Genomic DNA, 26873 nt, shown 5'->3' with positions numbered 1-26873 from the left:
CTTATGTACCCCTAATCTGCTGCCCCTAACACCGCCGACCCCTATATTATATTTATTAACCCCTAATCTGCCCCCTCAACGTCGCCTCCACCTGCCTACACTTATTAACCCATTATCTGCCGAGCGGACCGCACTGCTACTATAATAAAGTTATTAACCCCTAATCCGCCTCAATCCCGCCTCAATAACCCTATAATAAATAGTATTAACCCCTAATCTGCCCTCCCTAACATCGCCGACACCTAACTTCAATTATTAACCCCTAATCTGCTGACTGGAGCTCACCGCTATTCTAATAAATGTATTAACCCCTAAAGCTAAGTCTAACCCTAACACTAACACCCCCCTAAATTAAATATAATTTTAATCTAACGAAATTAATTAACTCTTCTTAAATAAATTATTCCTATTTAAAGCTAAATACTTACCTGTAAAATAAATCCTAATATAGCTACAATATAAATTATAATTATATTATAGCTATTTTAGGATTAATATTTATTTTACAGGTAACTTTGTATTTATTTTAACCAGGTACAATAGCTATTAAATAGTTAAGAACTATTTAATAGCTAAAATAGTTAAAATAATTACAAAATTACCTGTAAAATAAATCCTAACCTAAGTTACAATTAAACCTAACACTACACTATCAATAAATAAATTAAATAAAATACCTATAATTATCTACAATTAAACCTAACACTACACTATCAATAAATAAATTAAATACAATTCCTACAAATAAATACAATGAAATAAACTAACTAAAGTACAAAAAATAAAAAAGAACTAAGTTACAAAAAAATAAAAAAATATTTACAAACATTAGAAAAATATTACAACAATTTTAAACTAATTACACCTACTCTAAGCCCCCTAATAAAATAACAAAGACCCCCAAAATAAAAAAATGCCCTACCCTATTCTAAATTTAGTTCTTTTACCTTACCAGCCCTGAACAGGGCCCTTTGCGGGGCATGCCCCAAGAAATTCAGCTCTTTTGCCTGTAAAAAAAACCATACAATACCCCCCCCCAACATTACAACCCACCACCCACATACCCCTAATCTAACCCAAACCCCCCTTAAATAAACCTAACACTAAGCCCCTGAAGATCTTCCTACCTTATCTTCACCATACCAGGTTCACCGATCGATCCAGAAGAGCTCCTCCGATGTCCTGATCCAAGCCCAAGCGGGGGGCTGAAGAGGTCCATGATCCGGCTGAAGTCATCATCCAAGCGGGAGCTGAAGAGGTCCATGATCCGGCTGAAGTCTTCATCCAAGCGGGAACTGAAGAGGTCCATGATCAGGCTGAAGTCTTCTATCAACGGCATCTTCAATCTTCTTTCTTTGGGAGCCATCATCTTCCATCCGACGCGGAGCATCCTCTTCTCCCGACGCCTACTCGCCGAATGACGGTTCCTTTAAATGACGTCATCCAAGATGGCGTCCCTCGAATTCCGATTGGCTGATAGGATTCTATCAGCCAATCGGAATTAAGGTAGGAATATTCTGATTGGCTGATGGAATCAGCCAATCAGAATCAAGTTCAATCCGATTGGCTGATAGGATTCTATCAGCCAATCGGAATTAAGGTAGGAATATTCTGAATGGCTGATTCCATCAGCCAATCAGAATCAAGTTCAATCCGATTGGCAAGCGCTCTGGCTAAAGTCTTGGTCGGCAGATGTATCTTCCAAGACAAAATTGCTTAATATCCCTTTCAAAGGTAAGACCCTTTTTGGGCCAGAATTGAAAGAAATTATTTCAGACATCGCTGGGGGGAAGGGCCATGCCCTCCCACAGGATAGGCCTTTCAAGGCTAAGAATAAGTCCAATTTTCGTTTCAGGAACGGACCGGCTTCTAACTCTGCGGACCGGCTTCTAACTCTGCAGCCTCTAGACAAGAGGGTAACGCTTCCCAGGCTAAACCAGCTTGGAAACCAATGCAAGGCTGGAACAAGGGTAAACAGGCCAAGAAGCCTGCTGCTGCTACCAAGACAGCATGAAGGGGTAGCCCCCGATCTGGGACCGGATCTAGTAGGGGGCAGACTCTCTCTCTTTGCTCAGGCTTGGGTAAGAGATGTTCCGGATCCCTGGACACTAGAAATAGTCTCTCAGGGTTATCTTCTAGAATTCAAGGAACTTCCTCCAAGGGGAAGGTTCCACATGTCTCGCTTATCTTTAGACCAAATAAAGAGACAGGCATTCTTACATTGTGTAGAAGATCTGTTAAAGATGGGAGTGATACACCCAGTTCCAACAGTGGAACAAGGTCAGGGGTTTTACTCAAACCTGTTTGTAGTTCCCAAAAAAGAGGGAACTTTCAGACCAATTCTGGATTTAAAAATTCTAAACAAGTTTCTCAGAGTTCCATCGTTCAAAATGGAAACCATTCGAACAATTTTACCTACAATCCAGGAGGGTCAATATATGACTACCGTGGATTTAAAGGATGCGTACCTACATATTCCTATCCACAAAGATCATCATCAGTTCATAAGGTTCGCCTTTCTGGACAAACATTACCAGTTCGTGGCTCTCCCGTTCGGTTTAGCCACTGCTCCCAGAATTTTCACAAAGGTGCTAGGGTCCCTTCTGGCGGTTCTAAGACCGAGGGGCATTGCAGTGGCACCTTATCTGGACGACATTCTAATTCAAGCGTCGTCTCTTTCCAAGGCAAAGGCTCATACAGATATTGTTCTAGCCTTTCTCAGATCTCACGGGTGGAAGGTGAACGTAGAAAAGAACCATAGACTCACTCCGTTGGTGGTTGACTCAGGATCACCTGTCTCAGGGAATGAGTTTCCGCAGTCCAGAGTGTGTCATTGTCACGACCGACGCCAGTCTATTAGGCTGAGGCGCGGTCTGGGATTCCCTGAAAGCTCAGGGTCTATGGTCTCGGGAAGAGTCTCTTCTCCCAATAAACATCCTAGAACTGAGAGCGATATTCAATGCTCTCCGGGCTTGGCCTCAACTAGCGAAGGCCGGATTCATAAGATTCCAGTCAGACAACATGACGACTGTAGCTTACATCAACCATCAGGGAGGAACAAAGAGTTCCTTGGCGATGAGAGAGGTATCCAAGATCATCAAATGGGCGGAGGATCACTCCTGCCATCTATCTGCAATTCACATCCCAGGAGTAGACAACTGGGAGGCGGATTATCTGAGTCGTCAGACTTTTCATCCGGGGGAGTGGGAACTCCACCCGGAGGTCTTTGCCCAGTTAACCCAATTATGGGGCATTCCAGACATGGATCTGATGGCGTCTCGTCAGAACTTCAAGGTTCCTTGCTACGGGTCCAGATCCAGGGATCCCAAGACGACTCTAGTGGATGCATTAGTGGCGCCTTGGTCGTTCAACCTAGCTTACGTGTTTCCACCGTTTCCTCTCCTTCCCAGGCTTGTAGCCAGGATCAAACAGGAGAAGGCCTCTGTGATTCTGATAGCTCCTGCGTGGCCACGCAGGACTTGGTATGCAGACCTGGTGAATATGTCATCGGCTCCACCATGGGAGCTACCTTTGAGACAGGATCTTCTAGTACAAGGTCCATTCGAACATCCAAATCTAGTTTCTCTGCAACTGACTGCTTGGAAATTGAACGCTTGATTTTATCCAAGCGTGGGTTTTCAAATTCAGTGATAGATACTCTGGTTCAAGCCAGAAAACCTGTGACTAGAAAGATTTACCATAAAATATGGAAAAAATATATCTGTTGGTGTGAATCCAAGGGATTCTCCTGGAGTAGGATTAAAATTCCTAAGATTATCCAAACCCTCTTGGAGAAAGGAGAGAAAGGGTTGTCAGCGAGTTCTCTAAAAGGACAGATTTCTGCTTTATCTGTTTTGTTACACAAACGACTGGCAGCTGTGCCAGATGTACAAGCTTTTGTACAGGCTTTGGTCAGAATCAAGCCTGTTTACAGACCCATGACTCCTCCTTGGAGTCTAAATTTAGTTCTTTCAGTTCTTCAAGGGGTTCCGTTTGAACCTTTACATTCCATAGATATCAAGTTACTATCTTGGAAAGTTCTGTTTTTGGTTGCTATTTCTTCTGCTAGAAGAGTTTCTGAATTATCTGCTTTGCAGTGTGATCCACCCTATCTGGTGTTCCATTCAGATAAGGTTGTTTTGCGTACTAAACCTGGTTTTCTTCCAAAAGTAGTTTCCAACAAGAATATTAACCAGGAAATAGTTGTTCCTTTTCTGTGTCCGAATCCAGTTTCAAAGAAGGAACGTTTGTTACACAATTTAGATGTGGTCCGTGCTTTAAAGTTCTATTTAGACGCAACAAAGGATTTCAGACAAACTTCATCTTTGTTTGTCATTTACTCTGGTAAGAGGAGAGGACAAAAAGCTACTGCTACCTCTCTTTCTTTCTGGCTGAAAAGCATTATTCGATTGGCTTATGAGACTGCTGGACGGCAGCCTCCTGAACGAATTACAGCTCACTCTACTAGGGCTGTGGCTTCCACATGGGCCTTCAAGAACGAGGCTTCTGTTGATCAGATATGTAAGGCAGCGACTTGGTCTTCTCTGCACACTTTTGCCAAATTCTACAAATTTTTTGGGAGAAAGGTCTTGCAAGCCGTGGTGCCTTCCGTTTAGGTAACCTGATTTGCTCCCTCCCTTCATCCGTGTCCTAAAGCTTTGGTATTGGTTCCCACAAGTAATGGATGACGCCATGGACCGGACACACCAATGTTGGAGAAAACAGAATTTATGCTTACCTGATAAATTACTTTCTCCAACGGTGTGTCCGGTCCACGGCCCGCCCTGGTTTTTTAATCAGGTTTGAAAAATGTATTTCTCTATACACTACAGTCACCACGGCACCCTATAGTTTCTCCTTTTTTCTCTCCTAAACCATCGGTCAAATGACTGGGGGGCGGAGCCTGAGGAGGGGCTATATGGGCAGCTTTTGCTGTGCTCTTTGCCATTTCCTGTTGGGGAAGAGAATATTCCCACAAGTAATGGATGACGCCGTGGACCGGACACACCGTTGGAGAAAGTAATTTATCAGGTAAGCATAAATTCTGTTTTATTAACCCCTAATCTGCCGCCACCAACATCTCTGCTACCTTACCTACAATTATTAACCCCTAATCTGCCGACCGGACCTCACCGCTACTATAATAAAGTTATTAACCCCTAATCCGCCTCACTCCCACCTCAATAACCCTATAATAAATAGTATTAACCCCTAATCTGCCCTCCCTAACATCGCCGACACCTAACTTCAAGTATTAACCCCTAATCTGCCGACCGGACCTCACCGCTACTCTAATAAATGTATTAACCCCTAAAGCTAAGTCTAACCCTAACACTAACACCCCCCTAAGTTAAATATAATTTAAATCTAACGAAATAAATGAACTCTTATTAAATAAATTATTCCTATTTAAAGCTAAATACTTACCTGTAAAATAAACCCTAATATAGCTACAATATAAATTATAATTACATTGTAGCTATTTTAGGATTAATATTTATTTTACAGGCAACTTTGTATTTATTTTAACCAGGTACAATAGCTATTAAATAGTTAATAACTATTTAATAGCTACCTAGTTAAAATAATTACAAAATTACCTGTAAGATAAATCCTAACCTAAGTTACAATTAAACCTAACACTACACTATCAATAAATTAATTAAATAAAATACCTACAATTAAATCTAACACTACACTATCAATACATTAATTACATGAAATACCTACAAATAAATACAATTAAATAAACTAACTAAAGTACAAAAAAAATCAAAAAAGCTAAGTTACAAAAAAATAAAAAAATTAATTACATAATAAACTTAATAACATAATAAAAATATTACAACAATTTTAAGCTATTTACACCTACTCTAAGCCCCCTAATAAAATAACAAAGCCCCCAAAATAAATAAATGCCCTACCCTATTCTAAAATTAAAATAGAAAAGCTCTTTTACCTTACCAGCCCTTAAAAGGGCCTTTTGCGGGGCATGCCCCAAAGAATTCAGCTCTTTTGCCTGTAAAAAAAAACATACAATACCCCCCCAACATTACAACCCAGCACCCACATACCCCTAATCTAACCCAAACCCCCCTTAAATAAACCAGGTGCGGGGGAAAAAAAGCCATTGTTAGCTACGCGGGTCGTTACCGACAAAACTCTAAATCTAGCCGTAAGATAGCTACAATGTAATTAATAATTAATTACATTGTAGCTATCTTAGGATTTATATTTATTTTACAGGTAACTTTGTATTTATTTTAACTAGGTACAATAGCTATTAAATAGTTATTAACTATTTAATAACTACCTAGCTAAAAGAAATACAAAATTACCAGTAAAATAAATCCTAACCTAAGTTACAATTAAACCTAACACTACACTATCATTAAATAAATTAAATACAAATACCTACAAATAAATACACTAACTAAAGTACAAAAAATAAAAAAAGAACTAAGTTACCAAAAATAAAAAAATGATTTACAAACATTATAAAAATATTACAACAATTTTAAGCTAATTACACCTACTCTAAGCCCCCTAATAAAATAACAAAGCCCCCCAAAATAAAAAAATTCCCTACCCTATTCTACATTTAAAAGATACCAGCTCTATTCCCTTACCAGCCCTTAAAAGGGCCTTTTGCGGGGCATGCCCCAAAGAAAACAGCTCTTTTGCCTGTAAAATAAAAATACAATCCCCCCAACATTAAAACCCACCACCCACACACCCCTACTCTAACCCACCCAAACCCCCCATAAAAAAACCTAACACTACCCCCCTGAAGATCTTCCTACCTTGAGTCGTCTTCACTCAGCCAAGCCGAATTCTTCATCCAATCCGGGCGATGTCTTCATCCAAGCGGGGACTGAAGAGGTCCATCATCCGGCTGAAGTCTTCATCCAAGCGGGGGCTGAAGAGGTCTTCCATCCGGCTGAAGTCTTCTATCAAGCGGCATCTTCAATCTTCTTCGATCAGCCAATAGAATGCGAGCTCAATCTGATTGGCTGATTGGATCAGCCAATCGGATTGAACTTAAATCTGATTGGCTGATTCCATCAGCCAATCAGATTATTCCTACCTTAAAGGGACACTGTACCCAAATTTTTTTCTTTTGTAATTCAGAAAGAGCATGCAATTTTAAGCAACTTTCTAATTTACTCCTATTATCAATTTTTCTTCGTTCTCTTGCTATCATTATTTGAAAAAGAAGGCATCTAAGCTTTTTTTTGGTTTAAGTACTCTGGACAGCACTTTTTTATTGGTGGATGAATTTATCCACCAATCAGCAAGGACAACCCAGGTTGTTCACCAAAAATGGGCCGTCATCTACACTTACATTCTTGCATTTCAAATAAAGATACCAAGAGAATGAAGAAAATTTGATAATAAGAGTAAATTAGAAAGTTGCTTAAAATTTCATGCTCAATCTGAATCACGAAAGAAATATTTTGGGTACAGTGTCCCTTTAATTCCGATTGGCTGATAGAATCCTATCAGCCAATCGGAAATCGAGGGATGCCATCTTGGATGATGTCATTTAAAGGAACCTTCATTCATCGGGAGTTCGTTGTGGAGGAAGGATGTTCTGCGTCGGTGGGATGAAGATGGAGCCGGAAGAAAGAAGATTGAAGATGCCGCTTGATAGAAAACTTCAGCCGGATGGAAGACCTCTTCAGCCCCCGCTTGGATGAAGACTTCAGCCGGATGATGGACCTCTTCAGCCCCCGCTTGGATGAAGACTTCAGCCGGATGATGGACCTCTTCAGCCCCCGCTTGGATGAAGACTTCAGCCGGATGATGGACCTCTTCAGCCCCCGCTTGGATGAAGACTTCTGCCGGATGATGGACCTCTTCAGCCCCCGCTTGGATGAAGACATCGCCCGGATTGGATGAAGAATTCGGCTCGGCTGAGTGAAGACGACTCAAGGTAGGAAGATCTTCAGCGGGGTAGTGTTAGGTTTTTTTTAAGGGGGGTTTGGGTATGTTAGAGTAGGGGTGTGTGGGTGGTGGGTTTTTTTGGGGTGTATTTTTATTTTACAGGCAAAAGAGCTGTTTTCTTTGGGGCATGCCCCGCAAAAGGCCCTTTTAAGGGCTGGTAAGGTAATAGAGCTGGTATCTGTTAAATGTAGAATAGGGTAGGGAATTTTTTTATTTTGGGGGGCTTTGTTATTTTATTAGGGGGCTTAGAGTAGGTGTAATTAGCTTAAAATTGTTGTAATATTTTTATAATGTTTGTAAATTATTTTTTTATTTTTTGTAACTTAGTTCTTTTTTTATTTTTTTGTACTTTAGTTAGTGTATTTATTTGTAGGTATTTGTATTTAATTTATTTAATTTATTTAATGATAGTGTAGTGTTAGGTTTAATTGTAACTTAGGTTAGGATTTATTTTACTGGTAATTTTGTATTTCTTTTAGCTAGGTAGTTATTAAATAGTTATTAACTATTTAATAGCTATTGTACCTAGTTAAAATAAATACAAACGGCTAGATTTGGAGTTTGGCGGTAGAAGGGCTGTTAACGCTCCGCGGGCTTTTTTCTGGCCGCACCATAAATTTAACTCTGGTATCGAGAGTTCAAACAAATGCTGCGTTAGGCTCCAAAAAAGGAGCGTAGGGCATTTTTACCGCAAATGCAACTCTCGATACCAGAGTTGCTTACGGACGCGGCCGGCCTCAAAAACGTGCTCGTGCACGATTCTCCCATAGGAAACAATGGGGCTGTTTGAGCTGAAAAAAAACCTAACACCTGCAAAAAAGCAGCGTTCAGCTCCTAACGCAGCCCCATTGTTTCCTATGGGGAAACACTTCCTACGTCTGCACCTAACACTCTAACATGTACCCCGAGTCTAAACACCCCTAACCTTACACTTATTAACCCCTAATCTGCCGCCCCCCGCTATCGCTGACCCCTGCATTACACTTTTAACCCCTAATCTGCCGCTCCGTAAACCGCCGCCACCTACGTTATCCCTATGTACCCCTAATCTGCTGCCCTAACATCGCCGACCCCTATGTTATATTTATTAACCCCTAATCTGCCCCCCACAACGTCGCCGACACCTACCTACACTTATTAACCCCTAATCTGCCGAGCGGACCTGAGCGCTACTATAATAAAGTTATTAACCCCTAATCCGCCTCACTAACCCTATCATAAATAGTATTAACCCCTAATCTGCCCTCCCTAACATCGCCGACACCTACCTTCAATTATTAACCCCTAATCTGCCGACCGGAGCTCACCGCTACTATAATAAATGTATTAACCCCTAAAGCTAAGTCTAACCCTAACACTAACACCCCCCTAAGTTAAATATAATTTTTATCTAACGAAATAAATTAACTCTTATTAAATAAATGATTCCTATTTAAAGCTAAATACTTACCTGTAAAATAAATCCTAATATAGCTACAATATAAATTACATTTATATTATAGCTATTTTAGGATTAATATTTATTTTACAGGCAACTTTGTAATTATTTTAACCAGGTACAATAGCTATTAAATAGTTAAGAACTATTTAATAGTTACCTAGTTAAAATAATTACAAATTTACCTGTAAAATAAATCCTAACCTAAGATATAATTAAACCTAACACTACCCTATCAATAAAATAATTAAATAAACTACCTACAATTACCTACAATTAACCTAACACTACACTATCAATAAATTAATTAAACACAATTCCTACAAATAAATACAATTAAATAAACTATCTAAAGTACAAAAAATAAAAAAGAACTAAGTTACAGAAAATAAAAAAATATTTACAAACATAAGAAAAATATTACAACAATTTTAAACTAATTACACCTACTCTAAGCCCCCTAATAAAATAACAAAGACCCCCAAAATAAAAAATTCCCTACCCTATTCTAAAATACAAAAATTACAAGCTCTTTTACCTTACCAGCCCTGAACAGGGCCCTTTGCGGGGCATGCCCCAAGAATTTCAGCTCTTTTGCCTGTAAAAAAAAACATACAATACCCCCCCCCAACATTAAAACCCACCACCCACATACCCCTAATCTAACCCAAACCCCCTTAAATAAACCTAACACTAATCCCCTGAAGATCTTCCTACCTTGTCTTCACCATCCAGGTATCACCGATCCGTCCTGGCTCCAAGATCTTCATCCAACCCAAGCGGGGGTTGGCGATCCATAATCCGGTGCTCCAAAGTCTTCCTCCTATCCGGCAAGAAGAGGACATCCGGACCGGCAAACATCTTCTCCAAGCGGCATCTTCTATGTTCTTCCATCCGATGACGACCGGCTCCATCTTGAAGACCTCCAGCGCGGATCCATCCTCTTCTTCCGACGACTAGACGACGAATGACGGTTCCTTTAAGGGACGTCATCCAAGATGGCGTCCCTCGAATTCCGATTGGCTGATAGGATTCTATCAGCCAATCGGAATTAAGGTAGGAATATTCTGATTGGCTGATGGAATCAGCCAATCAGAATCAAGTTCAATCCGATTGGCTGATCCAATCAGCCAATCAGATTGAGCTCGCATTCTATTGGCTGATCGGAACAGCCAATAGAATGCGAGCTCAATCTGATTGGCTGATTGGATCAGCCAATCGGATTGAACTTGATTCTGATTGGCTGATTCCATCAGCCAATCAGAAAATTCCTACCTTAATTCCGATTGGCTGATAGAATCCTATCAGCCAATCGGAATTCGAGGGACGCCATCTTGGATGACGTCCCTTAAAGGAACCGTCATTCGTCGTCTAGTCGTCGGAAGAAGAGGATGGATCCGCGCTGGAGGTCTTCAAGATGGAGCCGGTCGTCATCGGATGGAAGAACATAGAAGATGCCGCTTGGAGAAGATGTTTGCCGGTCCGGATGTCCTCTTCTTGCCGGATAGGAGGAAGACTTTGGAGCACCGGATTATGGATCGCCAACCCCCGCTTGGGTTGGATGAAGATCTTGGAGCCAGGACGGATCGGTGATACCTGGATGGTGAAGACACGGTAGGAAGATCTTCAGGGGATTAGTGTTAGGTTTATTTAAGGGGGTTTGGGTTAGATTAGGGGTATGTGGGTGGTGGGTTGTAATGTTGGGGGGGGTATTGTATGTTTTGTTTTACAGGCAAAAGAGCTGAAATTCTTGGGGCATGCCCCGCAAAGGGCCCTGTTCAGGGCTGGTAAGGTAAAAGAGCTTGTAATTTTTGTATTTTAGAATAGGGTAGGGAATTTTTTATTTTGGGGGTCTTTGTTATTTTATTAGGGGGCTTAGAGTAGGTGTAATTAGTTTAAAATTGTTGTAATATTTTTCTTATGTTTGTAAATATTTTTTTATTTTCTGTAACTTAGTTCTTTTTTATTTTTTGTACTTTAGATAGTTTATTTAATTGTATTTATTTGTAGCAATAGTTTTTAATTAATTTATTGATAGTGTAGTGTTAGGTTAATTGTAGGTAATTGTAGGTAGTTTATTTAATTATTTTATTGATAGGGTAGTGTTAGGTTTAATTATATCTTAGGTTAGGATTTATTTTACAGGTAAATTTGTAATTATTTTAACTAGGTAACTATTAAATAGTTCTTAACTATTTAATAGCTATTGTACCTGGTTAAAATAATTACAAAGTTACCTGTAAAATAAATATTAATCCTATAATAGCTATAATATAAATGTAATTTATATTGTAGCTATATTAGGATTTATTTTACAGGTAAGTATTTAGCTTTAAATAGGAATAATTTATTTAATAAGAGTTAATTTATTTCGTTAGATAAAAATTATATTTAAGTTAGGGGGGTGTTAGTGTTAGGGTTAGACTTAGCTTTAGGGGTTAATACATTTATTAGAATAGCGGTGAGCTCCGGTCGGCAGATTAGGGGTTAATAATTGAAGGTAGGTGTCGGCGATGTTAGGGAGGGCAGATTAGGGGTTAATACTATTTATGATAGGGTTAGTGAGGCGGATTAGGGGTTAATAACTTTATTATAGTAGCGCTCAGGTCCGCTCGGCAGATTAGGGGTTAATAAGTATAGGTAGGTGTCGGCGACGTTGTGGGGGGCAGATTAGGGGTTAATAAATATAACATAGGGGTCGGCGATGTTAGGGGCAGCAGATTAGGGGTACATAGGGATAACGTAGGTGGCGGCGATTTGCGGTCGGAAGATTAGGGGTTAATTATTTTAAGTAGCTTGCGGCGACGTTGTGGGGGGCAAGTTAGGGGTTAATAAATATAATATAGGGGTCGGCGGGGTTAGGGGCAGCAGATTAGGGGTACATAAGTATAACGTAGGTGGCGGTCGGCAGATTAGGGGTTAAAAATTTAAATAGAGTGGCGGCGATGTGGGGGGACCTCGGTTTAGGGGTACATAGGTAGTTTATGGGTGTTAGTGTACTTTAGGGTACAGTAGTTAAGAGCTTTATAAACCGGCGTTAGCCAGAAAGCTCTTAACTCCTGCTTTTTTCAGGCGGCTGGAATCTTGTCGTTAGAGCTCTAACGCTCACTGCAGAAACGACTCTAAATACCAGCGTTAGAAAGATCCCATTGAAAAGATAGGCTACGCAAATGGCGTAGGGGGATCTGCGGTATGGAAAAGTCGCGGCTGAAAAGTGAGCGTTAGACCCTTTAATCACTGACTCCAAATACCAGCGGGCGGCCAAAACCAGCGTTAGGAGCCTCTAACGCTGGTTTTGACGGCTACCGCCGAACTCCAAATCTAGGCCAAAGTTACCTGTAAAATAAATATAAACCCTAAAATAGCTACAATGTAATTATTAATTATATTGTAGCTATCTTAGGGTTTATTTTACAGGTAAGTATTTAGTTTTAAATATGATTCATTTATTTAATGATAGTGTAGTGTTAGGTGTAATTGTAACTTAGGTTAGTTTTTATTTTACAGGTAAATTTCTCTTTATTTTAGCTAGGTAGCTATTAAATAGTTAATAACTATTTAATAGCTATTCTACCTAGTTAAAATAAATTAAAAGTTGCCTGTAAAATAAAAATAAATCCTAAAATAGCTACAATGTAACTATTAGTTATATTGTAGCTAGTTTAGGGTTTATTTTACAGGTAAGTATTTAGCTTTAAATAGGAATAATTTAGTTACTAAGAGTTAATTTATTTCGTTAGATTTAAATTAGATTTAATTTAGGGGGGTGTTAGGGTTAGACTTAGCTTTAGGGGTTAATAATTTTATTATAGGTTGCGGCGGTATGGGGGGCAGGATAGGGGTTAATAAAAATATTATAGGTGGCGACGGTGTAGGGGGGGCAGATTAGGGGTTAATAAGTTTAATATAGGTGGCGGCGGGGTCCGGGAGCGGCGGTTTAGGGGTTAAAATGTTTAATATAGGTGGCAGCGGTGTAGGGGGGGCAGATTAGGGGTGCTTAGACTCGGGGTACATGTTAGGGTGTTAGGTGTACACACTTCCCATAGGAATGAATGGGATATCAGGCAGCAGCGAACTTGAACTTTCGGTATGGTCTGACTCCCATTGATTCCTATGGGATCCGCCACCTCCAGGGCGGCGGATTGAAAACCAGGTACGCTGGGCCGTAAAAGTGCTGAGCGTACCTGCTGGGATGTTGATAACTCCCAAAAGTAGTCAGATTGTGCCAAACTTGCGTTCGGAACATCTGGAGTGACGTAAGAATCGATCTGTGTCGGACTGAGTCCGGCGGATCGATGCTTACGTCACCAGATTCTACTTTTGCCGGTCTGTAGGGCTTTATAACTAAGGCGAATCGGCCTCGCCACAAATACGCTGCAGAATTCCAGCGTATTTGAGGTTGACGGCTTGATAACTAGGGGCCAAAGTGTTTAAACAAGTTTCTGAGTGTTCCATCATTCAAAATGGAAACAATCGGATCTATCCTGCCCCTAGTTCAAGAGGGACAGTTTATGACAACTGTAGATTTGAAGGACGCTTACCTTCATGTGCCAATTCACAGGGACCACTTCAGGTTCCTAAGATTTGCATTTCTGGACCAACACTTCCAGTTTGTGGCCCTTCCTTTTGGTCTGGCGATGGCTCTGAGAGTCTTCACAAAGGTTCTGGGGGCGCTGCTTGCAGTAGCCAGATCCAGGGACATTGCGGTGGTGCCTTACCTGGACGACATCCTAGTTCAGGCGCCGTAGTTCAGCCTCGCAGAGGATCATTCGAGGGCTATTCTTATTCTGCTCCAATCTCACGGTTGGAAGATCAACTCAGGAAAGAGTTCCCTGGTTCCCAGCAACAGGGTAGAGTTCCTGGGTACGATAATAGACTCTATGTCCATGAAGATATTTCTCACAGATCAGCGATGCAGGAAGCTTGCGTCGACCTGTCTTGCCCTTCAGTCCTCCACAAGCCCATTGGTGGCTCAATGTATAGAGGTGATAGGTCTCATGGTGTCAAGCATAGATGTCATCCCATTCGCCAGGTCCCATCTCAGACCTCTTCAATTGTGCATGTTGAGACAGTGGAATGGCGATCATTAAGATCTATCACAGCTGATATCCATGGATGCTTGGACTCGGAATTCCCTCTCTTGGTGGACCCGTCCGGAGCAACTGTCCATGGGGTCATCCTTCTTGAGACCGTCCTGGGAGATTGTGACCACGGACGCCAGTCTGACAGGATGGGGAGCTGTCTGGGGTGCCAGAATGGCACAAGGAAGGTAGTCCAGGGAGGAGTCTCTCCTTCCAATCAACATCCTAGAACTGCGAGCAATTTACAATGCTCTGAAGGCATGGCCTTCTTTGGAGTCGGTCAGTTTCATCAGATTCCAGACCAACAACATTACCTCGTGGCTTACATAAACTATCAGTTGGGTACGAGGAGCTTCCATGCAATGAGGGAGGTGTCTCGGATTCTGGAGTGGGCAGAGTCCCACGACTGCTCGCTCTCAGCGATTTACATTCCAGGTGTGGACAACTGGGAAGCAGATTTTCTCAGCAGACAATCCTTCCATCCGGGGGAATGGTCTCTTCACCCGAGGTGTTTACGGAGATTTGTCACAGATGGGGAATGCCAGAGATAGATCTAATGGCTTCCAGACTCAATTGCAAGCTGCCTCGATATGGGTCGAGGTTCAGGGATCCCCAGGCAGAGCTGACTGATGCCTTAGTGGTTCCTTGGGGTTTCAGCCTAGCTTACATCTTTCCACTGCTACCACTTCTACCTTGAGTAGTGGCGCGCATCAAACAGGAGTGGGCCTCGGCCATTCTGATTGCTCCTTCATGGCTGTGGAGGACGTGGTTTGCGGATATGGTGGGGATGTCATTCTCTCCGCTGTGGAGGTTACCCTGACGCAGGAATCTGCTGTCACAGGGCCCCTTTCAATATCGAAATCTAGATTCATGGCCGCGGAGGACGTGGTTTGCGGATATGGTGGGGATGTCATCCTCTCCACTGTGGAGGTTACCCTGTCGCAGGGATCTGCTGTCACAGGGCCCCTTTCAATATCAAAATCTAGATTCTCTGAGGCTGACTGCGTGGAGATTGAACTCCTAGTCTTAGCGAAGAGAGGCTTTTCTGAAAGTGTGATTGATACTCTCTTTCAGGCAAGGAAGCCAGTCACTCGTTGCATCTACCATAAGGTGTGGATGACTTACTTGTCCTGGTGTGAGAAGCATGGCACAATGTGAAGGTATCCAGGATTCTGGCTTTTCTCCAAGAGGGTTTGGAGAAAGGTCTTGCCGCTAGTTCCTTAAAGGGACAGATTTTGACGTTATCAGTTTTGTTGCATAGGAGACTCGCTTAGCTCCCTGACATCCAATCTTTTGTTCAGGGTCTGTCTAGAATCAGTCCTGTCTTTAGACAGTCGGTTCCACCTTGGAGCTTAAACTTAGTCCTTAAGGTTTTGCAGAGGGTTCTGTTTGAACCTAGGCATTCCATTGACATTAAGATTTTGTCCTACAAGGTTTTCTTCCTATTGGCTATTGCATCGGTGCACAGAGTATCTGAGCTAACTGCCTTGCAAAGTGACCCTCCTTATCTGGTGTTTCATGCGGATAAGGATGTCCTTCACACTGGGTTGGAGTTTCTCCCCAAGGTGGTGTCTAACCGTAACATCAATCAGGAAATAGTTGTTCCTTCCTTGTGTCCTAACCCTTCTTCTTCTAAGGAGAGGTTACTTCATAACCTGGATGTGTTTCATGCCTTGAAGTTCTATCTTCAGGCTACAAATGATTTCAGACAGTCTACATCTCTCTTTGTGGTGTATTCTGGGAAGCACAAGGGGCAAAGGGCCTCTGCTACTTCTTTGTCTTTTTGGTTGAGGAGCTTGATTCGCTTGGCTTATGAGACAGCGGGTCATAAGCCTCCTCAGAGGATCACGGCTCATTCAACAGGCTGGCTGTGGTGCCCTCAGAATAGGGTCCGCCTTTTATCCTCCCGGTTCCATTCAGTGTCCTCTACAGCTTGGGTATATGTTCCCAATAGTTATTAATGAAGCCGTGGCCTCTCCTCCCCTTTAGATGGAAAACATAAATTATGCTTACCTGATAATTTCATTTCCATCGAGGGGAGGAGAGTCCACGGCTCCCGCCCGTATCTCCGTAGGGGGGACCTAAATTTAATAATCTTCTGGCACCTTTTATACCCTGATATTTCTCCTACTGTTCCTGGTTCCCTCGGCAGAATGACTGGGGGATGAGGGAAGTGGCGGAGGTATTTAAGCCTTTGGCTGGGGTGTCTTTGCCTCCTCCTGGTGGCCAGGTTCTTAATTTCCAATAGTAATGAATGAAGCCGTGGACTCTTCTCCACTCAATGGAAATGAAATTATCAGGTAAGCATAATTTATGTTTTTTTGGAAGACCAATCTATTCCCTTGCATGGATTCTATACATCTCTGGCCTGCTCAGGGATTCTGAGGATTCGGAGATGGGAATTAGCAGTGCAGATTGTATTCTCATGAAGGTAAAGATCTATTACTACTAGATGCCAGTAATGAGGTCTAAGAGAATCTGCTGCTTACCTCCCCAGGTGGCTGCATGAAGTTTTTTCCATATGATATAAAGAAACAACAAAATCATCTGGATATACTGAGATATGGTGTTTGCCCAAGCAGAGCCCCTATGAAAAGAAAAAATATTATAATTACAGATTTTAAAGCAATACGGCTGATGACTTCCTGTGTTTGATTCTACTTAAAGGGACATGAAACTCACATTTGTTCTTTCATTATTGAAATAGAGCTTGCGATTTTAAACAACTTCCCAATTTACTTATATTATCCAATTTTCATCATTCTCTTGGTATCCTTGGTTGAAGGGACAACAATGCACTACCGGGAGCTAGCTGAATACATCTGGTGAAACAATGACAAGAGACATTTATGTGCAGCAACCAATCAGCAGCTTGCTCAAAGTAATGCATTGCTGCTCCTAAACCTACCTAGGTTTTCAACAAAGGCTACCAAGAAAATGAAGCAAATTAGATAAAAGATGTAAATTGTATTTTTTTTTTTAAATCTCGTTCTATCTGAATAAGATAGAAAAGAAGAAGAAAAAATTGGGGTTTCATGTCCCTTTAAAGGAAAATGCCGTTTATCATGCTGCAGAATGAGCAGACCCTATCCTCAGCCAAACTTAAGTTTACAAACATGCGGCTATATCACGAGATTCCCAACGCTGCTTTTTACCGCCCGCTGGTATTACGAGTCAGGCAGGTACAGGTGTACCGCTCACTTTTCTTCCTCGAGAATCGATGCTAACGCAAATCCCCTTATGTCAATTGCGTATCCTATCTTTTTAATGAGACTTGCCTAACTCCGGTATTTTGAGTCTTGGAAGAAGTGAGCGGTAGACCCTCTCCTGTCAAGACTTCTACCGCATATAAAAGTCAGTAGTTAAGAGTTTCATGGTCTAACGCCGGAACATAAAGCTCTTAACGAAAGTGCTACAAAGTACACTAACACCCATAAACTACCTATTAACCCCTAAACCGAGCCCCCCCACATCGCAAACACTATAATACATTTTTTTAACCCCTAATCTGCCGACCGGACATCTCCACCATCTACATGATACCTATGAACCCCTAATCTGCTGCCCCTAACATCGCCGACACCTACATTATATTTATTAACCCCTAATCTGCCGCCCCCAATGTCGCTGCCACCTGCCTATAATTATTAACCCCTAATCTGCCGACCGGACATCGCTGCCACTTTAAGAAATGTATTAACCCCTAAACTGCCGCACTCCCACCTCGCAAACACTAGTTAAATTGTATTAACTCCTAATCTGCCTGCACCAACATCGCAGACACCTACTTACATTTATTAACCCCTAATCTGCCACCACCAATGTCGCCGCTACTATATTAAAGGTATTAACCCCTAAAACTAAGTCTAAACCTAACCCTAACCCCCCCCCACCTTAAATATAATTTAAATTAAAGGAAATTAATTTAACAAAATTAATTAAATTATTCCTATTTAAAACTAAATACTTACCGATAAAATAAACCCTAAGCTAGCTACAATATAACTAATAGTTACATTGTAGCTAGCTTAGGGTTTATATTTATTTTACAGGCAACTTTGTATTTATTTTAACTAGGTACAATAGTTATTAAATAGTTATTAACTATTTAATAACTACCTAGCTAAAATAAGTACAAAATTACCTGGAAAATAAATCCTAACCTAAGTTACAATTACATCTAACACTACACTATCATTAAAGAAATTACCTAAACTACCTACAATTAATTACAATTACATTCAATAAACTAAATTATGGAAAAAAAAACACTAAATTACAGATTATTATTTTTTTTTTTACAAGAAGTTTAAACTAATTACACCTAATCTAAGCCCCCTAATAAAATAAAAATGCCCCCCAAAATAATAAAAGTCCCTACCCTATACTAAATTACAAATAGCCCTTAAAAGGGCCTTTTGCAGGGCATTTCCCCAAAGTAATCAGCTCTTTTACCTGTAAAAAAAGAATGCAATACCCCCCCCAACATTACAACCCACAAATCACACACCCCTACTCTAAAACCCACTCAATACCCCCTTAAAAAAACCTAACACTACCCCATTGAAGATCACCCTACCTTGAGCCGTCTTCACCCAGCCGGGCCAAAGTCTTCATCCGTTGGGGCAGAAGAGGACATCCAGACCGGCAGAAGTCTTCATCCTTGCCGGGCAGAAGAAGACATCCGGACCGGGAGAAGGTTTCATCCAAGCTGCATCTTCTATCTTCATCCATCCGACAAGGAGCGACTCCATCTTGAAGACATCCGGCGCGGAGCATGCTTCCAGCACGACGACTAACGACGAATGACGGTTCCTTTAAATGACGTCATCCAAGATGGCGTCCCTCGAATTCCGATTGGCTGATAGGATTCTATCAGCCAATCGAAATTAAGGTAGGAAAAATCCGATTGGTTGATTTAATCAGCCAATCAGATTGAAGTTCAATCCGATTGGCTGATTGTATCAGCCAATAGAATGCGAGGTCAATTCTATTGGCTGATCCAATCAGCCAATCGGATTGAACTTCAATCCGATTGGCTGATTAAATCAACCAATCGGATTTTAACTACCTTAATTTTTCCTACCTTAATTCCCATTGGCTGATAGAATCCTATCAGCCAATTGGAATTCGAGGGACGCCATCTCCATTTAAAGGAACCGTCATTTGTCGTTAGTCGTCGTGCTGGAAGGATGCTCCGTGCCGGATGTCTTCAAGATGGAGTCGCTCATCGTCGGATGGATGAAGACAGAAGATGCCGCTTGGATGAAGCCTTCTCTTGGTCTGGATTTCCTCTTCTGCCCGGATAGGATGAAGACTTCTGCCGGTCTGGATGTCCTCTTCTGCCCCATCGGATGAAGACTTCGGCCCAGCTGGGTGAAGACAGCTCAAGGTAGGGTGATCTTCAATGGGGTAGTGTTAGGTTTTTCTAAGGGGGTATTGAGTGGGTTTTAGAGTAGGGGTGTGTGGGTGGTGGGTTGTAATGTTGGGGGTGGTATTGTATTATTTTTTTACAGGTAAAACATCTGATTACTTTGGGGCAATGCCCCGCAAAAGGCCCTTTTAAGGGCTATTTGTAATTTAGTATAGGGTAGGGCATTTTATTATTTTGGGGGGCTTTTTTATTTTATTAGGGGGCTTAGATTAGGTGTAATTAATTTAAACTTCTTGTATTTTTTTTTCTTCTGTAATTTAGTGTTTGTTTTTTTTGTAATTTAGTTTATTGAATTTAATTGTAAATAGGTAGTTTAGGTAATTAGTTTAATGATAGTGTAGTGTTAGGTGTAATTGTAACTTAGGTTAGGATTTATTTTACAGGTAATTTTGTACTTACTTTAGCTAGGTAGCTATTAAATAGTTAATAATTATTTAATAACTATTGTACCTAGTTAAAATAAATACAAAGTTACCTGTAAAATAAAAATAAATCATAAGCTAGCTACAATGTAACTATTAGTTATATTTTAGCTATCTTATGGTTTATTTTATAGGTAAGTATTTAGTTTTAAATAGGAATTATTTATTTAATTGTAGTTATTTTATTTAGATTTATTTTAAATTATATTTAAGTTAGGGGGGTGTTAGGGTTAGACTTATGTTCAGGGGTTAATAACTTTATTATAGTGGCGGCGATGTTGGGGGCAGCAGATTAGGGGTTTATAACTATAATGTAGGTGGTGGCAGGGTGTCCGGAGCGGCAGATTAGGGGTCAATATTATAATGCAGGTGGCGACGATGTCGGGGGGCGGCATATTAGGGGTTAATAAGTGTAAGATTAGGGGTATTTAGACTCGGGGTTCATGTTAGGGTGTTAGGTGCAGACATATTTTTTCTTTCCCCATAGGAAACAATGGGGCTGCGTTAGGAGCTGAACGCTGCTTTTTTGCAGGTGTTAGGTTTTTTTTCAGCCAGCTCAGCCCCATTGTTTCCTATGGGGAAATCGTGCACAAGCACGTTTAGCCAGCTCACCGCTACCGTAAGCAACGCTGGTATTACAGTGAGATGTGGAGCTAAATTCTGCTCTACGGTCACCTTCTTGCGGCTAACGCCAGGTTTAAAAAAACCTGTAATACCAGCGTTGGCTTAAGGGAGCGGTGGGAAAAAAAGGAGCGTTAGCACCGCACAGCCTTACCAACAAAACTTGTGATCTAGCCTTATGGATCATTCAGATAAAGCATTTAATTTTAAACAGCTTTGCAATTTACTTTATCTAATTTGCTTCATTATTTTGGTATCCTTGTTTGAAAAGCATACCTAGGTAGGCTCAGGAGCTGGGAGCTAGCTTCTGATTGGTGGTTTCACATATATGCCTCTTACCAATGGCTTACAAATGTGTTCAACTAGTTCCCAGTAGTGCATTGCTGCTTCTTCAGGGGTACAAAGAGAATGTTGCAAAATTGATAATAGAAGTAAATTGCAAAGTTGTTTACAAATGTATGCTCTATCTGAATCATGAAAGAAAAAAATGGGTTTTGTGTCCCTTTAAAGGACTTCTTGAGTGCATTACTGGTAGCTGTGGTAAAGATGTCAAGTCCATTTATCTCAAATTTATAACACTGAAGAAGGGTAGATTAATATTTGCATAGACTTGCATTGTAATATAATTATACAATGTTATAGCTGATGAGTTATTTATTATTACAGTTTTTTTGTTGGTAACTATTTGATTAACCTATGCAAAGGGATTAGGCAGACAGCGAAGCCCACACGCCTGCCAGGTTGGTACTCAGCAGGATACGGCTAGTGATTGGCTGCTTCATTTTAGGGGGCAGGGTCAGGGTAGGCAGTGGGTGTGGCTAGGGAATGCTGAAAAAGGGTTTCAGGTGGTCTGACAGAGAGGCGGGATAGCTATATATAGAGGGGGGGCAGCGGAAGGGACAGTGGGACAAAGTGATAACTATATTGTAAAATGAGGGGCCATTGGGGGCTCTGTAAAATAGGGACTGCATAATTTTTAATAACTTCCCATGTGCTTTTATTAAAAAACAACAACTCCTAGAGTTTAAATGTGTCTGCAATCCCCCCCCCAGTACTAAACTTTAGCTGTTTGGTGCATGATGCTTGTGCTTGATGAAGCATGTACACATAGTAATTATCAGCAGCTAGCTCCCAGTAGTGCATTGCTGCTCCTGAAAGCTGTTGAAAATGTTATGCTCTATCTGAATCATGAAAAAATGGGAGTTCATGTCCCTTTAATTTAAAGAAACAGCTTTTGTAAACAAGTAACCCCTTGGCTTCCAGAAGGGGCTGCAACACATTGTTACTGAAAGGTCAGCTACAGACCTGATACTTACATAACTCCCAAGCTCAGCACATACAGGAAAATGTAGTTTATTAAAGCATTGAAGATATTTGCTGTGAGTCCCGTTAAGACTTGAGGTAGAACAATGCCCTAGATAAAGAAGAGAGACGTTTCACTAGGAGTATAAAATGCTATAGGCCTGGATGCAACAAATTAGATAAAAAATTCTAAATTCATGATATGCTATAGTCTTTTCATTTTTGGGGGTTAATGCTCAAATATTAAAGATACAGTCTAGTCAAAACTAAACTTTCATGATTCAGATAGGGCATGCAATTTTAAACAATTTTTCAATTTACTTATGGGTAGATTACGAGTTTTGCGTTAGGTGAAAAAGCAGCGTTAACAGGTCCTAATGCTGCTTTTTCACTACCGCTGGTATTACGAGTCTTGCAGGTTTAGGGGCAACGCACACTTTTTTGGCCTTACCGCAAAACAACTTAAGTAAACTTCGTAACCTCTTTTTTCTATGGGACTTCCATAGCGCTGGTATTACGGGTCTGTCCTGGGAGGCCAAAAAGTGAGCGGAACACCCTCTACCGCCAAGATTCCTAACGCATTTAAAAGTCAGTAGTTATGAGTTTTATGGTACAACGCTGTAACATAAAACTCATAACTAAAGTGCTAAAAAGTACGCTAACAACCATAAACTACCTATTAACCCTTAAACCGAGGCCCTCCTGCATCGCAAACACTATAATAAAAAAATTTAACCCCTAAACCACCGCACTCCTGCATCACAAACACTAGTTAAATATTATTAACCCCAATCTGCCGTCCCTAACATCGCCGCCACCTACCAACATTTATTAACCCCTAATCTGCCGCCCCCAACGTCACCGCCACTATACTAAATTTATTAACCCCTAAACCTAAGTCTAACCCTAACACCCACTAACTTAAATATAATTAAAATAAATCTAAATAAAATTACTATCCTTACCTGAATTATTCCTATTTAAAACTAAATACTTACCTATAAAATAAACCCTAAGCTAGCTACAATATAACTAATAGTTACATTGTATCTAGCTTAGGGATTATTTTTATTTTACCAGCAAGTTTGTTTTTATTTTAACTAGGTAGAATAGTTATTAAATAGTTATTAACTATTTAATAACTACCTAGCTAAAATAAATACAAAAGTACCTGTAAAATAAAACCTAACCTCAGCTTCTCCAAACCCTCCAATCCTTCGGCATCTGTGACACTGCCCTTTCATGGCTCTCTTCTTACCTATCAAACCGTACCTTCAGTGTAGCCTTCTCTGGGGCCTCCTCTGCCCCGTCACCACTTTCTGTCGGAGTACCGCAAGGCTCTGTCCTCGGTCCCCTTCTCTTCTCAATCTATACGTCATCACTAGGCTCCCTAATTAAGTCCCACTGTTTCCAATATCATTTGTATGCCGATGACACCCAAATCTACTTCTCTGCACCAGACCTATCTCCTTCCTTGCTAACCCGTGTCACTAACTGTCTTTCTCACATCTCTTCCTGGATGTCCTCCCACTACCTCAAGCTAAATCTCTCCAAATCTGAGCTCCTCATTTTCCCCCCTTCTTCCAAAATCTCCACCCCCAATATCTCTATAACTGTCGACAACTCCATCATTACCCCTACCCCGCATGCCCGATGTCTCGGGGGTCACATTTGACTCAGATCTTTCCTTCACTCCTCACATTCAGTCCTTGGCTAAAGCCTGCCGCTTCCACCTTAAAAACATCTTCAAAATTAGACACTTCCTTACACAAGACACAACTAAGATTTTAATCCACTCTCTCATTCTTTCCTGCCTTGATTACTGCAACTCTGTCCTCTCTGGTCTCCCCACCTGCCGCCTAGCTCCCTTACAATCCATAATGAATGCCTCTGCCAGACTCATCTTCCTTACACGTCGCTCTTCATCTGCTGCTCCTCTCTGCCAATCCCTTTACTGGCTTCCTCTTGCCTCTAGGATCAAACACAAAATTCTCACTCTGACATACAAAGCCCTCAACTGCACTGCTCCCCCTATATCTCAGACCTTGTCTCCAGATACTCTCCCTCCCATCCCCTTCGCTCTGCTCATGACCTCCTACTCTCCTCCTCTCTGGTTACCTCATTGCACTCCCGTTTACAGGACTTCTCCAGACTGGCTCCCATCTTGTGGAACTCTCTGCCTCGCCCCACAAGACTCTCCCCTAGTTTTGAAAGCTTCAAGCGCTCCCTAAAGACTCTACTGTTCAAGGATGCATACAACCTATGATAACCTTACTTTATACCAGTTCCACTCCTCCATTGCTATCCCCTGAACCCCCTTAGCATGTAAGCCTAAGAGTCCAGCTATTTGTAGATCACCTCCTTAAGAGTGGATTACAACAGTGCAACTCTTGGCAGGGCCCTCTACCCATTTTATCCCTTTAATTGTTTTTTTGTACTCCCCTTTGTATATAGCGCTGCGGAATCTGTTGGCGCTCTACAAATAACCGAAAATAATAATAACCTAAGTTACAATAACACCTAACACTACAATATAATTAAACAAATTAACTACATTAAATACAATTACCTAAATTAAATTAAATTACAGAAAATAATAAACAAATTACAGATATTTTAACTAATTACACCTAATCTAATAGCCCTATCAAAATAAAAAAATGCCCCCCCCCCCCCCAAAATAAAAAAAAACCCTAACCTAAACAAAATTACCAATAGCCCTTAAAAGGGCCTTTTGCAGGGCATTGCCCCGAAGTAATCAGCCCTTTTACCTGTAACAAAAATACAACCAACCCCCAAACAGTAAAACCCATCACCCACACAACCAACCCCCCAAATAAAATACTATCTAAAAAAACCTAAGCTCCCCATTGCCCTGAAAAGGGCATTTTAATGGGCATTGCCCTTAAAAGGGCAGTTAGCTCTTTTGCAGGCTCAAACCCTAACCTAAAAATAAAACCCACCCAATACACCCTTAAAAAAACCTAACACTAACCCTCTGACTAGACCGGACATCCATCCTCAAGTAAGCGGCAAAAGTTTTCATCCAACCGGGCCGAAGTCCTCAATGAAGCTGGCAGAAGTCTTCATCCATCCGAAGCGGAGTGGCTCCATCTTCAAGACATCCGATGCCAATTGAAGTTCAATCCTATTGGCTGATCCAATCAGCCAATAGGATTGAGCTCAAAAGACATCTGACGCCGATTGAAGTTCAATCCTATTGGCTGATCCAATCAGCCAATAGGATTGAGCTTGCATTCGATTGGCTGTTCCAATCAGCCAATAGAATGCAAGCTCAATCCTATTGGCTGATGGGATCAGCCAATAGGATTGAACTGCAATCCTATTGGCTGATTGCATCAGCCAATAGGATTTTTTCTACCTTAATTCAGATTGGCTTAATTCCAAATTCTATCAGCCAATCGGAATCTAAGGGACGCCATCTTGGATGATGTCACTTAAAGGAACTGTCATTCGTCGTTAGTCCATTGGATGAAGAGGATGCTCCGCGTTGGATGTCTTGAAGATGGAGCCGCTCCACGTCGGATAGATGAAGATAGAAGTTGCCTCCTGGATGAAGAATTTGGCCCGTCTGGAGGACCACTTCGCCCGGCTTTGATGAAGACTTCTCCAGGCTTCGTTGAGGACTTCAGCCCGGTTGGATGAAGACTTCTGCCGCTTCCTTGAGGATGGATGTCCGGTCTTCAGAACTGTAACTCGATCTTCAGGGTGTTAGTGTTAGGTTTTTTTAAGGGTGTATTGGGTGGGTTTTATTTTTAGGTTAGGGTTTGGGCCTGTAAAAGAGCCAACTGCCCTTTTAAGGGCAATGCCCATCCAAATGCCCTTTTCAGGGCAATGGGGAGCTTAGATAGTATGTTATTTGGGGGGTTGGTCGTGTGGGTGGTGGGTTTTATTGTTGGGGTGTAAAAGAGCTGATTACTTTGGGGCAATGCCCCGCAAAAGGCCCTTTTAAGGGCTATTGGTAGTTTAGTTTAGGTTAGACGTTTTATTTTATTTTGGAGGGGGCATTTTTTTATTTTGATAGGGCTATTAGATTAGGTGTAATTAGTTTAAATATCTGTAGTTTGTTTATTATTTTCTGTAATTTTGTGTTTATTTTTTTGTACTTTAGCTAATTTAGTTTAGGTAATTGTATTTAATGTAGTTAATTTATTAAATTATAGTGTAGTGTTAGGTGTTATTGTAACTTAGGGTAGGTTTTATTTTACAGGTACTTTTGTATTTATTTTAGCTAGGTAGTTATTAAATAGTTAATAACTATTTAATAACTATTCTACCTAGTTAAAATAAATACAAACTTGCCTGTAAAATAAAAATAAATCCTAAACTAGTTACAATATAACTATTAGTTATATTGTAGCTAGCTTAGGGTTTATTTTATAGGTAAGTATTTCTCCAACATTGGTGTGTCCAGTCCACGGCGTCATCCATAACTTGTGGGAATATTCTCTTCCCCAACAGGAAATGGCAAAGAGCACAGCAAAAGCTGTCCATATAGTCCCTCCTAGGCTCCGCCCACCCCAGTCATTCTCTTTGCCGTTGCACAGGCAACATCTCCACGGAGATGGTGAAGAGTATGTGGTGATTAGTTGTAGTTTTTTATTCTA

General features: G+C 41.0%; 1 protein-coding gene across 2 annotated transcripts in view; it reads right to left on the bottom strand.

The window, feature by feature from the left end:
- Window positions 1-26873, bottom strand: part of LOC128642851 (multidrug and toxin extrusion protein 1) — a 466573-nt gene that overhangs the window by 184940 nt on the left and 254760 nt on the right. For both annotated transcript variants that reach the window (XM_053695697.1, XM_053695698.1), the window contains 2 exons: window positions 22260-22357; window positions 16956-17053 (listed from right to left, as the gene is read on the bottom strand). In XM_053695697.1, the coding sequence (XP_053551672.1) occupies window positions 16956-17053; window positions 22260-22357 (196 nt within the window). The remainder of the gene's footprint in view (window positions 1-16955; window positions 17054-22259; window positions 22358-26873) is intronic.

Source organism: Bombina bombina, chromosome 12 (genome assembly GCF_027579735.1).
Source record: "Bombina bombina isolate aBomBom1 chromosome 12, aBomBom1.pri, whole genome shotgun sequence".
Classification (NCBI taxonomy): Eukaryota; Metazoa; Chordata; class Amphibia; order Anura; family Bombinatoridae; genus Bombina; species Bombina bombina.
Note: the sequence above shows the minus strand (reverse complement) of the source record. Positions and strands in the feature narration are given on the sequence as shown.